The sequence below is a fragment of the Lathyrus oleraceus genome, chromosome 2, assembly GCF_024323335.1.
Source record: "Lathyrus oleraceus cultivar Zhongwan6 chromosome 2, CAAS_Psat_ZW6_1.0, whole genome shotgun sequence".
Classification (NCBI taxonomy): domain Eukaryota; kingdom Viridiplantae; phylum Streptophyta; class Magnoliopsida; order Fabales; family Fabaceae; genus Lathyrus; species Lathyrus oleraceus.
Window position 1 is genome coordinate 11,918,207 of NC_066580.1, and position 14,566 is coordinate 11,932,772.

Sequence of the window (14,566 nt, forward strand, 5' to 3'; positions counted from 1 at the left end):
GGAGAACTTCTTCAATTTAAGCCGACCGGTAAGACTTTTTCGTACAATTTCCACGTCAAATGAAGCACTAATGTTCTATTTCAAAATGAAGCACTAATGTTAAGATAGGATACGGATCATGTTATCAGAATCTAAAAATGTAACAATCTGTGAGAATAGTTACTTTAACAATGTAACCTTCAAAAAATGCTAATTATTCACTTAGTTTATAGATTGATTTTGCTTAAACATACCACAGAGATGCATGTAACAGGTATGACTTCACCGGCTTCCAAAACATCAATGATTAAATCTATGGAAATGGTAGCGTCGATATCTTGATCAGACACTTCTATAACCGGTGGAGACGATACCGAGATATTAAGATTCATGTCATCATTTGGATATTGTTTGTATAATTGAGGAATGATGAGTTTCCATTCAGCAGTGTTCAAAAGGGACTGATTAGGTAGTTCATCAAGGATCCATTGCAAAGCATCTGCCTGAGGCAAGAACAGCATAAGCTATCAAAACTATACTCGAGTCTTAAACAATGCAAATGTATTTTCAGAATTCAGAAACTTACTGCAAAGTAAACTTCCGAGGCGGATTTGAAAACATTTTCATGTATTGAAATGTTAATCATCTTTGGTAAATCACCATTGGAGACAGAAATGTGATCAGATCCTTTATGGTAACTTTGAGGAACTAAAACACTCTTTCTCTCGCTGAATAAACCGTTGATTTTGAGTTCGATAGAAGAGTTACTCAACACAGGATTGTTGACGAAAGAAACATTTAGAGCAGCAGTTTTGTCTAACGAAATTGTCTTCGGAAGAGTTTGCAATAAATCGTCAAGTGTTGGTATGCCTTCGCTTATTTTCTTAGAAACAGCATCTTCAACTGCAGAACGTATATTTCCTTTAAAAGCATCAACTAGCCTGCACCAAAAAACAAAACTCACAACATCTTCAATTATAAATCTATTATATATCTATCTATGTATTTATCTGTCTGTCAGTCTATCTGTCTGTCAGTCTATCTGTCTATCAGTCTACCAACATTCTTTTTGTCTATCAGTCTATCTATCTATCTGTCTATCTATCTATCAGTCTACCAACATTCTTTTTGTCTATCTGACTATCTATCTATCTGTCTATCTATCTATCAGTCTACCAACATTCTTTTTGTCTATCTGACTGTCCATTTATCTGAACAAATCTCTAAAATGGAATATGTTAACAGAGTTTCTATGTACTATCATAAATCATTTTTTGAATAAATTTTCTTACACTTGATAAAGCCAAGCTGCTCCGCCGTTCATTTTTATAGATAATTCTCCAACATCACATCCATAATCCAAGAGACTCAGCTTTAAAGTTCCTCCTTGGTTCGTTAAATTTACGGTAAGTCCCACTTGCATATCTTCAACCTTCCAAACATAGCATAACACAACCAAGTAAGGAATATTATCGGTTTATCAAAGAGATAAAAAAAAACTATCTGAGTCTACTCACATGTGTCAGTATCGTGTCTGGTGTCTGTGTCAGATTAATACAATACCTTAACGGTGGCAGTTCCACTATCTGAAATTCCGATTGGGACCAACCAACTACTAACAGTGTACCTCCAATTCAAGGTCAGATTAGCAGTAGCACCTGAAACAACAACAACAATGGCAGAATCACCAGTTTCAACCGACGAAGAACTGACTTGAATATTCTTAATTGTGATCTCAGAAAGAATGACATGAGCTTTTCCAACAAGAGGAACTTGAACAGATTTCTCAATTTGTGGAAGCTGAGAAACAACTATAGATGCAATAGCTTGGTTTATTAGAATGTCTTTGACAAAGTCAAGACCCTTATCAGATATAATCACAGAAATGAAACCTTCTTCAACACAAACACTGGTTGTTGAGATTAATAACAAGGATAAAAAAAGGACACAAATTCTATGTGACATGATTTGTCTTTGTGAGAGATGAATCAAAATTAATGATCAAGAAAACATCAACATGAAACCTAGATGGTGTTTGTTGAATCTTGAACAGAGTTTTAATAATGTTTATGTTTATTTATTAATTACTGAAAGACGAAAATAATATTGTTAGTGTTCTAATAAAAACGAACTTTGAGATTGGTTTTGGCAGTTTGTTTAATTATTAATATTATTTGTGATATAATAGTGTTCAATTATTATTAATATAAAATGTATAGTTTTTTTTTGTAAAAAGATATATATAAAATGTATAGTTGAAAATGAGCTCGAGGCACACGCGTCTTTTATTTTTCTAATAGGCACTCACTTAGTCTCATTAATCCATCAATTAATAAAAGAAACTATTGATTAAAAGAATTACAAAAATCGGAATGTTATAGCCCACATTTTATGGACTCCTAATTGATTTTATTATTATTAATCACTAAGTAAAGATTCTTGAAGAGGTTTTTTTTCAAAAGCTCATATCTACAATTAAAGAGGCTATTAATATTAAGTTACTACCTCAATTTTATGTCTGTAAGAAATCATGTATAATGTCATAAACAATTTTTAGACCTTCTACCTCAATTTTATCCACTATGAAATGCTGTGAGTGCGAGTTTGGAGGCTAAAACATACTCGGATACTTTTATTTCCAATTTAATTTAAGTTATAATTATTTTGTACTTAAGAATTAATTACTAGATTATCACATAACACAATAAAGAAAGAAAAGAATGAGCCTCCAAGCATTCCAGGTGATTTTGAGAGACACCAGAAAGTTCCATGCATTTGATTGATTGCATCAAGATTCTCTGTTGAGAAGTGATATATATATAGATTGAATAACAAAACTTGAATGGTGGGTTTTTTCCTCCAGAGGATTATATGGACTCCCAATATTCCCTGATCCAATCCAACTGTTCCTAATCAAGTTCTCATATATGCAAATGTCGTTTTCTTTCTAAATAAACCCTCTTGTTCATCACATCTTCTGAATGAACAAAGATAAGAATCACATATTTCCAAATCAATCATACTAATTCACAACACTGCTACAATAATAATGATGCATTAAGCAAGCAGATGCACAAGCATGTATGACATACTCCTGCCTCCAGAATTGACAATCGCCCGTCGCTGATTCTTCCCGTTACAGACATCTCCTCCTTGATTCAATCAAACCTCCCGTCGTCAATTCGTGTATTCAGATATAGAAACAAAGAAAGCTGCTTTATAAGAAGTAATCTGGTGCTGGTTTCTTGGCAGGCGCGCCTCTTGAGTCCTGTGATTCATTAAAATTTGAAAATCGATATCAACCAATGAACATAATAATTTTTGCATTGGTGGCAAAGAACGCGAACCACCAATTGTTTGCTGAAACATGCATATATAGTACATTTAAATGAAAAGTCCCTAGTGTAAATTCAGAAGGATTTAAAAATTGCAACCCTGATGCATAAGAGGCGCATTCTTTACGACATGAATCAACGGATTGTACATAAAGGAATTGATGCTTGAATTGATGCTGTTTTAGGAAACGATAATTCGTATAGCCTATATATGCATCAAGTTTATAACAATAATAATCAAAATCATGTGATTTTGTCAACAAACCTGTGGGGCAGCCTCAAACACACGAAACTGCTTATTAAGATTACCGTCTAATTCCAAAATTGCAGCTACATTACCACATCTGTAACAAAGACGAAGATTTAGTATTAAATACACCATAATACAAATAATAATAATAACAGACATTTGAATTGATTATGCACCTGTAGCAATAATTTGGAGCTGACCAGACAGTAACTATCTGGTTATTGAACATCCATTTATATCCTTCCATTACCAACTGATGAGCTCGGCAAATATAGTCGATGTTATTGGTGTGGTTAAAAGAAGAAACAACACTACCGCCAAACAAGAAACCAGCACCACGGGGACTCAGACCCCATCCATCCACAATATCTTCAGGATCTGACCATAGGAGGTCACACATGGCACCGTCATGAGGTACCTCTTGCTTTCTATCAATAGTTCGTATCTGGATATGAATAGTAAATAATCTGTATAATGTAGCCTTTATATAATCTAAGACTAAATCTTTAGACACATAAATTGGGGTAAAACTTCTAACCTGATCCAATGTTGTGATGGCAGGAGAGAGGCCACCATGAACACTGAAAATCTTGTTTTCAATTAGAGCAGACAAGCTGCAGTTTATCATTATCAATGAAAGTCATTAGCAAAAATGCAAGTTAAAACAAAAAAGTTTGTAAATGAAACTAATTTTATTAAGAAAATAAGCAGCTACATACATGCAATGTTCCATTAAAACCCTAATTTCTTCTTGGGTTATTTCTATAAATAAAAATGCTAGCAAAACATGAAAGTACCAATCTTTTCTACACCCTCACAATTACTGTGTGACCATCCATGTGGCCTCATAGTGTGTTGCTAGCATTTTTCTTCTCTATATTATTTGACAAGACTGTCAAAATATATGATCTCTGGTTCTTGGAATCACCCACCTCAACTCATTTTCCTCTTAAAAAGACACAAAGACGAGCTGCATAAAGCATCCTTCTAATATTAGCCTAGCTTGTATCCACCTACACTCCTTTACTCTAAAATAGAAAGGATAATGCATAAAATTTGCTAGTAACAGTGAAAACGGTAGAAACACTTCCATCATGAATTTGACAGTGGAAAGAATAACAGAGAAAAACAATCCAGAAAAAGTTTCCCAAACAAAGAGCTTAGTTTTCAAAAGGATTATCATATAGTTTTATTTGTAGAAAAAATATCCAAAGAAAAGCACAAGAAGCAGCCCCTGTACCCATAAAACAGACATGGAAAAGAAAAAGATGTAAGCAACAACATAGTATGAAAACTGCAGTTTGTGGTAAAATGTCCATCTCAGGTGAGGCTGCGTACATCTACCCTCCCAGGCCCAGACTCCACTTTAAAGGAGCCTTGTGGATGACATAAAGCAGATTGAGATATAAATATAAACATGTCCTTATTTTAGTCTTGCATATGGGAGCTACCCCTTCACAAAACACACATGGGCGATCGGGCGGCCCAGTGCACAAGGCTCCCGAAAAGTGGAATCTGGGCCTGGGGATGGTGTGTGCAGCCTCACTCTCGCAAAAGGAAAGACTTTCTAGGATTTGAACCTGTGACCTCTAGGTCATAAGGCAACAACCTCACAATTGTTCCAAAACTCACCCTCTCCACAGAAACACATGTACAGATAAATTTTTGACATCTATTAGATAGCAGCAAACCTTAAGTAATCGAATATGTCAGTACAATATCTCCAAACATTTACTGAACCATATTTCCGAAGGCATTCGTCATAGAAACCGTATACCTGTCAAGTGATGGATAATGAATAAGTATTCTGAAGTAAAAAATTGTTGAGAAATATTTGAGTGCCTTTTCCCCTTTACTATTATTCATTATTCCACTTAAGCTAATAGACAAAGACAAACCTGTGTGATCTGACGACTTTCATGGTTTCCCCTAATGAGTGTTATCCGATCTGGATACCTCACCTGATTGTATGTCACTAATTAGTTACAAAATTAATGAACAAAATGGAAAAAGTGCAGATAATGGCTTAAAAGGAATGAGTGATCCAGAAACTGATAAACCCTTTTTTAAGGGAGTTTACAAAACCCTTTTAACTTTTTTTTTACATTTAAATAAATTATAAAGAATAGTTTAACAAGACAGCTAACTCAAAACTTTATCAAATATTAACAGTACGAAGAATTATAAAGAGATAAACAAAGCGGGAAGAAGGAGCTCCAGGCATTCTTTCTAAAAATAATGAAAATATAACAATATAGAGAGAAAAGGCATAAGCTCAAAAGCAAACAACAGCTCCGATGCATTATAGATAAAGCAAGCAACAATGACAATAACAATTAAGCATTCCCTCAGAAGGTGGTAGGTGGACTAATAAACGCCGCAGAACCTCCTGGAGTATTAAGTTCATAATTACTTCATGTATCTACAAGCATCTAAAGTCTATGGTTGACATATAGTTTTCCTTGAGCACCCTCTAACTCTTACTTTAGTGTTGTTAATTATCAGTGCTATCAAATAGCGGCTCCATGGCCGCTATGGCCGATATACGTGGTGGTTTTAGGGCTCGCCGCAATGGTAAATATCGGCCGATATTGCGGGTTTTTCTGCCATAATCTACTATAATGGCGCCGCAAAGCGGCAGGTATGGCGGGATTTTGGCTCTCCGCCATGGACAACAATGTTAATTACATATTGCTACGCTACAGCCATATAGTGCCTCTAATTGACAACACTTTGTACTAACTTGCATATCACATAACAACAGTGCCGAGTTCAAATTCCGCTACGCAATAACACTATACTGCCACTATTTGCCAACACTGTCTAGCAATTGGACTATCACCCTTTATTATAGACATAGGACTCCCTAAAAACATGATCAGAAACCTACAAAGTGGGTGCAAAATTCCTGAGTAGAAGATATTGCTGACATTAAAAAGGCAGCATAACATCCCATCCAGGTGCATCAACAACAAGCCAAAAGAACAAAATTTGAAAGCATCTCATTCTTGATTTCACCAACAAAACCTCAACAGCAGAATACAAAAAGCCCACCAATAAAGCCTCCTCGGGCAGTTTTCAAGTTTAGCCACTCATACCATCCCAGACAAACACTTAAGAATTTTATTCCAATAACAAACAAATTTTTATCCCTCAAAAAAAGCACCAAGTTCACTCGAACACATTACATTATCCTATCACCAATCCCACAACCCAGAAATCCTAAGAGCACATTTCTATTCTATGATAAACCAACCATTAAGCAAACTGAATGAAGAAATCTTGAAATTGTTGTACCAAAGCCAAACACAGATATAAAACATACAGCACAACATAAAAAAAAACTACAATATTCTCTAAAACAACCACTCAACATACATGCTTCTTGCTTACAGTTATAACAGCCAATAAAATTATACAAGAGAAAAAACAAAAGAGTATCACCTTGAGAGCGAGCAAGAGGAGAAACGTTTCGACCGAGTAAAATCCTCTATCAACAAAATCCCCAAGGAACAAATAGTTAGTTTTGGGGCAATCACCTCCTACTTTAAAAAGCTCTTTCATATCATAAAACTGTCCATGAATATCCCCACATATCTACAAACAATACAACCAGCAAAGTAGTTATCAGTTCCATAGCAACAAAAAAAAATCACAAACCAATATTATAGTAAAAAAATTCAAAATTGATGAAAAATACTAAGAAAAAAAAAAGCACAAAACCTACTAAATCTCCTTGGAACACTAACCCTAAAATCAACTACTGATTATCAAAGTGTGCCCTAGATAAATTGATATTCCAAGTAAGAGTAGTTCTAATTCTTAACCTAAGATATAATACAGAGAAAATTCGAAATTGAAAGAGAAAAAGTGACTAACTGTGACAGGAGCGTCGACCCTTTGAACATTGCTTTCTTCCACAAGGATTTCAATGGCTTTGAGGCAGAGAGCTTTCACTTCAGATTCCTTCAGAGGTTCGCATCGCTTCAGCTGCTCAATTTGTCTGTCTAGGTCAGACATCTCTCTCTCTCCTCTTTCTCTCTCTCTCTCTCTAAGCAGTGATGACGATGATTCAGTCACTGCCTCAGAGCTTCTTCCACTGCTTCTTCTTCTTCTTCAATTTCGTTTTCTCAGTTTTTGTTCTTCTTTTTTGCAAAATACCCTTTTATTTTTATCTATTTCTTATTCAATCAATATTTTTAATTATTTGATTTTAGTCGTATTTTTAAATTGGGAGATTTTTATGATTATAATTTAAAATTAGATTATTGTTATTTTGTAATTTTGGTGATTGTGTTAGATATTTCTTCATTTTTGTCATATCTACATTTTTGTTTTTGGAGACTCAAAATACATGTACCACATATGTGATTATCGTGTAAAACCAAAATTACATTTATTTATTTTTCGTCATAGAAAACTAATCATTTGTATTAAATAAAAAAATATAAATGCAATAAAATATGTTAAAATAAAATTGTAAAAGAAATAGTAAGTAGAATAAATTAGAGATGAGAATTGATATTATACTATTAAGACGTTTATTTCTATATAGAAAAATATTAAAATTTAAAATAAATAAATAAATAAATATATATATATATATATATATATATAATATATATATATATATATATATATATATATATATAATATATATATATATATATATATATGTGTGTGTGTTTGTAAATAAAATCACTCGGATTTGATTTAAGATTTTTTTTAAAAATAGGTCTAAGTGGAGAAATTGTATACTAAACATAAACATATTAGTTTATTATGCTTTTAAAACGTTAATAATAATAATAAATTTTATAAATGTATTTTAAATATTTAAAAGTTGATTCATATTAAATTGTAGTTAATTAAATTACATCATATTTTTTAATGAGTCATTAAATTGAACTAAATTAAGAGTTATTTTATCGTTGAATCATATGATTTTTGTTATTATCTCAAAAATAGATTCATATTCCATCACATACGTTTATTTATATTGCATTTTTTTTATCCTTTATAAACTCCATAAGTTTGTTGAGGATGTGCTTGCATTTCTTTATCCTTTATAAACTCCATAAATTTGTTGAGAATATGCTTTGTTCCTCTGATATTATCTTTAGTGACTTAAACATATGTTGTTCAATGCTCTTGTGTTGTAGATAGGAAATATATATAGTTTGCACAAATTTAAATTATGTTAAGTCTGAAGATTTTTATTGTTAAACAAAAGGATATGTTTGAAATAACGACTTGACTAGTCCATAGGAATAAGTAGACTAGTTCTTCCCATTAATATGAACCAGAAGACCAATTTTTCATGTTAATATGATGAAACAATTTCTTCCTTTGGAGAGTGGCAAATATCAACCATTTCAAAGACATATGGTTTAGCACGTCACTACTAAGTTATCCACGAACTGATATGAAAATGGTTTGGGTGACCTTCTTCATAAACGTGATGGATAGATATTGGCAGCTCATGACCCGTCAGGTCATGCTCGCCCATTAGTATGATGCCATCTGATGATTCTTTTTTGGTAGATTGATTTATGGGCCATGCTCTTCTTGGACTTAATCACATTTCTCCCAGTCCACATTCCTTAAGCAAGAGGCCTAGGAAGGGCGAAGTGATTTAAGTCTATGAAAAGTTGATATTTTTCTAGAGAAGTGCATCCCTAAGACGAAGCTTAGAAGGTGAATCTCTCAAAAATAGCTTAGAGGGTGAGTTTTTCAAGTGTTGTTTAAGATGGGTCCTTCAAGCATCATTGCTTTGGTCGTGCTCCACCATTTCCAAAGAGCTCATACTGGTAAATTCGTATAAGGTCTTGACAACTTCCTTTACTGTGATGGTCAAGTAGTCATGATTGAAGTCGTTTAAGGCCACAAGGTCGCTTGTCCAATACAGAGGGAGTCAACATTCTGCGCCTTCCCCGAATATTACCATATGTGCAATATCTCTCTCTTCACTTCCATGAACATATCCTTTCTTTTCTAAAGTTGTTCGAGTGAGTGGTGAAAAGAAAGCCTCCCCGTCAAGGAAACTAGTGTCGCCCAACCGCCCTTGGTCTCCGTTTTGGTACCATATAAAGAAAATAATATGCATATCATAGGCATGGCTTTTAGACAATTGAAAATAATTTTTAATTCCCTAATGAAAGCTCATATGTTGGGCGATATTTGAGAAAAGACAACATTTATGGTCATAAGGACCTCATATTCGAAGAGTGTGAAAAGAACTAGGACCTCTAAGTCATAAATAACAAGGAGGTGGATGTAGAAAAACTCATTGGATGAAAAAGCAAGGGCAACCATGTTAATCTGCTCCTCGTTCGAGCAGAGCTCCAAAATGACATCTTCTTCACCGTTTGTGTCAGATAAGTTTATGCTCTTGCGAAAGGAAGCCACCTTCTCTTAGGTTGCGTATAAAGTTTCAAAGTCTTCGACTCCAAATTTTTTTGAGGAGTTAGTGGCAAATAATAATTTTTCATACTTTGGGAAATAATTGGGTAAAATAATATCATCATCACTATTAGAACTTTTATCGTAATTGCCAAACATGCCTAATTCTAAAAGTTTCTAATCAACTATTTTGTTCCGATGCCTCACATTTTCCATACAATATCTCCATATTTTCACAACTTCTTCGTGGTTTGAGGATTAAATGACCTGGTTACTCTCATTTAACTCCCTTATAATAGAAATCCCCAAAGAAAATAAAATACGATTTAAAATGATAAGTTTAATACCTGACTAGGGTTTGATGATGACATTGAGTGGAATAACGGATCTTGGAAAGCAAAAGGGTTGGAGAAGAAGGATTGCTCAGAAAATATGGTGAGTGAGTGTGCAAGAGTAAGACAAATGGTTGATATTCTTTTTGTTTATTAAGCAAAAGCCTAGGTCGAGTACGCATTATTGCAAGATTGTAGGGTTGTGCGTACTAGTAGGTAGTGGGACACATATGGACCATATGAGATGCATGCAAATAAATAAACGGTCCATGATCAATGCATATTCCCGAGATATAATTCATCATAGATAAGAATTCAATGTTGCACATACTTCCCCCAAGCAACACTTGAGAGACTCTCCTTAAGCAACACTTGAGGGACAGACCCAAATGAATGCTTGAGGGACTCGTCCCAAGAAACGCTTGAAAAACTTGCCCTCTAAGTTGCATTTGAGGGACCCGCCCTTTAAGCTTCATCTTAAGGATGCACTTATCTAGAAAGAGACCAATGTCTCATGAGCTTAAATCACTCCGCCCTTCCTAGACCTCTCGTTTGAGGACTACGGATTACGAAAACTTTAATTGGGCCCAAAAGAGCATGACTCGTAAATTATATGGCCTTAGAACTATCACTAAATGGTATCATACTCACACCCATAGAACGGGTCGTCGGACCCATTTGCATATTCATTTGTAAATAAGTGAATGGTTACGTGCCAAACCACGTGTCCCTAAAAGGGCCAGTATTTTCCACTTCCACAAGGAAGAAATAGCTTCTTCCTATTAACATGGAGAACTGGTCTTCTGGTTTCTATTGGTGGGAATAACTAATATCTCTATCTTTATGCTATAGTCAAGTTGATGGGAGGGAACTGGTTCCTCACCCATCCACTTGGTCCATAAACTAGGCTTATAAATACATCAACCATGAGGGTTGAGAGATCATTAACTATTTCATAGATTTAACATCATAAGCAACCTCTCACATTCGTACATGTGAGCAAATTCCATTCATTGTAGTTTTACTATGGGTGCAACAAATATATACCCCTGAGATCTAAGTGCGGAATTGTATAACCAAACACATGAGGCATGCTTCCATCAGTTATCCATTTGTCATGTAACACCCAAATATTTTTTTGGCAAAATACCATTTTTGGTCATTTAACTTTACCTCGTCCATTTTGATCTCTTAATTTTAAAAAGTTCCAAGTTGATCCTTTAATTGCTCAAATAGTATCACATTCATCCTTTCTGTTTGCTCCGTTAGTCAAAGTCAATATTGGTGTACAATTGGCACACACGTGTAGGCGTAGCTGATGTGCCATATGCTCTTCACAAAAATAATCAAATTCAACAAAAAAAATACTTTAACCTGGATACGAACCATGGACATAATGGTTGCTAAGAAGAATATTGCACCACTAGACCACTTAACCTCTTTCTTATTTAATTTACAAATTAAATATATAATAAAATCTTAATTATTTATAAAAAGAACATGAAACATACAATCCAGAAATTGAAACATACAAACCAAACATACAACCCAAAATTTAATTTACCTAGAAATTTAATTTCCTTTTACCCATAATTTGAAATATACACACCAAAAATTTCGGGAAGATTACCAAACATCTCATCATTTATACTCTCTTCTTTTTATGGATTCACCTTTTTAGGGGAAATCAAATCCTTTCATCGTTGGTCACAAACTATCCAAACCTTATTCATTTGACCATTTTTGTCTAACAATTTTCATCAATAAAATCATCAATATAAGACTCAATCAAACAATTCTAGAATAAACCCTCCATGACCTTCCAAGGTAACTCTTGATTCTACTAGAGTTTGAATAGAGTTCGTCAGTAGCTAAAATCAAACAGTTTTGTATCGAAATTCCAATGTCTTTGATTGGATTTACTCTTAATGCAAGTGCTTGATGTTTCTTTGGTCATGCTTTGTTCTCAAATGATACGTCTCTTGCAAGAAAACCATCGCCTCATACAATTGGAAACAAAATTTGCATTTATTGTGCAACTGTCATTATGGAAACAAGTAGCATATATCAGTTACATTACAAATTAAATTATTTAAAGTCGAGTTAAATTTAATCTAAATTTTAAGATAATATCAAAATCTGATTTACGATACAATAACATATATCACTTACATCTCCAAATGTTCATTAATATATTATGGTATGAATTTAGATATTTTGGTATGAATATATTATTGATGCTTCAGCTTCATCAATAAATTATGGTATCAATATATATTTGTTAATATATATTTGATTCGTAAAACAAATAAACAAACATGATGTAGCCTAGTGGTACACAACTCCTCTTAATAACCATGATGGGCATGGTTTAATTCCTGTTAAAGGCAAAATTGTGAGGCTTTTATTTATTTATTTATGTGACCTTGGCGATGAAGAAGAAGATGGCTAATTGCCAACTCAGCTGCCACGCGTACATAAATAAACGTCGTTCGAGCAAAATAGACAGGAAGGACTACCGTGACACTAATTAAACAATTAAAGGATCAACTTGGATCTTTTTAAAATTAAGGGACCAAAATGGACCGTGAGGTAAAGGTAAAGGACCAAAAAGGTTATTTTGCCATATTTTTTCCACTTCCAATTTTCTTATGTATACTTAACTTTAAACTTAATGCATCTTTTGGTCATTTAACTTAATTTATTGTTTCTTTTTGGTCCCTTAACTACAAAATGTTACATAGTAGCCCCTTAAAAAATGTCTTGTTACACAAAATTGTATTTTTCGTTAATTTTTTTTGAAAGAAACATTAAATTTGTCTACGTGACAATGTTGATGCAATTTTATTTTATGACCTAGATTTTATAGTTTTATTACTTAATTTATTATTTGTTTTATTTTTTAACTCACTTTTAGTTTTATTATTGAAAATATTTTTAGTTTGAACCATTTGATGAAACACCTAGAAACCCTAGGTTAGCCGCCACCTCTCTCTCTCTCTCTCTCTCTCTCTCCCACTACCATAACCCTTCATCTCCTTCTTTCTTTCTCTATTATCCTTCAATCGATACCAGATTTTCAAAAATATGATGGAGATCTTTACTCTAATGGGGTAAGACTTACTTTCTATTTTTCTCGTATTTTAGGTTCTTCCTATAGTTAATTGTTATTTATTTAGTATTTCCCTTTTCATATAGATTTGAATCAAGGCTATTGAGACTCTGAAGCATGATTTTTTAAATGTATATTTGAACTCTATTGAGGTTGATAATAGTATTATTAGAGGCCAGGCCTTGTAGAGCAACTACATTCGTGAAGTAATGGATGAATAATGCTTTGTATTCAAGGGCTTATGGTCAATTTTATTCCCATATGAATCCGAAAAGATTATTGCAACAATGATAAGAAAATCAAATGAGGTATGGTACCTTGGTTGAGGCTTTCAATTAAAAGAACATTTTTTGTTATATTTTACTTCATATAATGACTTTCTCTTTCATCAGATCTTTGGTAATTTCTTCCTAAATGTGTTACTCTTTGTCGTTTCGTCTAGGTTGTTCATACTCTTTGTTGCAAACACAACCACCAAAAGCCGTCGGGGAAATCGGAACAACAACCCTATAGGAGGCTTCGTTGGTCATTTATATCATTGATATTATCATTGGTCGCATATTGCATCGCATGACCCATCATGTTTACTAGGGTCATGTTCATGTTGTAAGCTTTTGAGCTACCTTCTCATTCAAAAAGTGTACTATATGAATTTGACTCTCACATCACATGAATATTATTTCTCCCAAACATGCCAACAGTAGTTCCAGCAGTTCTGGTAGTGATTCATCTTCATCTAGTCGTATAATACTTTCCTGTTACTAATTCAGATTCTGGAAGTACTTAATTGTTGTAATGCTTGATTGTGATATATATATATATATATACTTCTCCTACCATGTCTTTAATTTTTGTTACATGGGTTGTGGACATTGATTGTTGGTTTCATTGTGAAAATGGCTAATTAGATTGGGATAAGAGCATTTGCTCCAGAATTTTGTAAAGAAATGATGTTTCAAAGTTACAATATTGGGGTTTTGTTTTTTATGTTACGTTCTGTGATGTTATTGTATTCTCAATTTGTTGTGTTTCCTGGAGTTACATGGTCGGTATAATTACATAAAATAAGCATTACAATGATGATTTCAACATAAAATAAGCATTACAAGTATGACATTCATAACATAAAATAAGCATTACAATGATGATTTCAACA

General features: G+C 33.5%; 2 protein-coding genes and 1 long non-coding RNA gene across 3 annotated transcripts in view; 1 reads left to right on the plus strand and 2 right to left on the minus strand.

The window, feature by feature from the left end:
- The window catches only part of LOC127117631 (putative BPI/LBP family protein At1g04970), a 2,743-nt gene extending 643 nt beyond the window's left edge, over positions 1 to 2,100 (minus strand). Inside the window, exons 1-5 of the mRNA XM_051047703.1 lie at positions 1,543 to 2,100; positions 1,272 to 1,411; positions 566 to 920; positions 234 to 482; positions 1 to 75 (exon numbers count right to left, since the gene is read on the minus strand). The exon at positions 1 to 75 is cut by the window's left edge and continues 51 nt beyond it. Coding sequence (XP_050903660.1) covers positions 1 to 75; positions 234 to 482; positions 566 to 920; positions 1,272 to 1,411; positions 1,543 to 1,944 — 1,221 coding nt within the window. The 5' untranslated portion in view covers positions 1,945 to 2,100. The remainder of the gene's footprint in view (positions 76 to 233; positions 483 to 565; positions 921 to 1,271; positions 1,412 to 1,542) is intronic.
- A 662-nt stretch (positions 2,101 to 2,762) lies between these two features.
- Positions 2,763 to 7,743, minus strand: LOC127117632 (serine/threonine-protein phosphatase PP-X isozyme 2). Its single transcript, XM_051047704.1, has 8 exons — positions 7,444 to 7,743; positions 7,009 to 7,161; positions 5,463 to 5,525; positions 5,256 to 5,341; positions 4,103 to 4,178; positions 3,741 to 4,009; positions 3,580 to 3,658; positions 2,763 to 3,247 (listed from the first exon to the last, which is right to left on the minus strand). Exons 1-8 carry the CDS (start codon positions 7,582 to 7,584, stop codon positions 3,197 to 3,199), a joined length of 918 nt encoding a protein of 305 aa, XP_050903661.1. The 5' UTR covers positions 7,585 to 7,743; the 3' UTR covers positions 2,763 to 3,196.
- Positions 7,744 to 13,262: 5,519 nt separating this feature from the next.
- LOC127117633 (uncharacterized) lies at positions 13,263 to 14,179 on the plus strand. The gene is made up of 3 exons (XR_007802009.1): positions 13,263 to 13,411; positions 13,497 to 13,718; positions 13,853 to 14,179. It is a non-coding gene; the product is annotated as an uncharacterized LOC127117633 (long non-coding RNA).
- Positions 14,180 to 14,566: the final 387 nt, after the last annotated feature.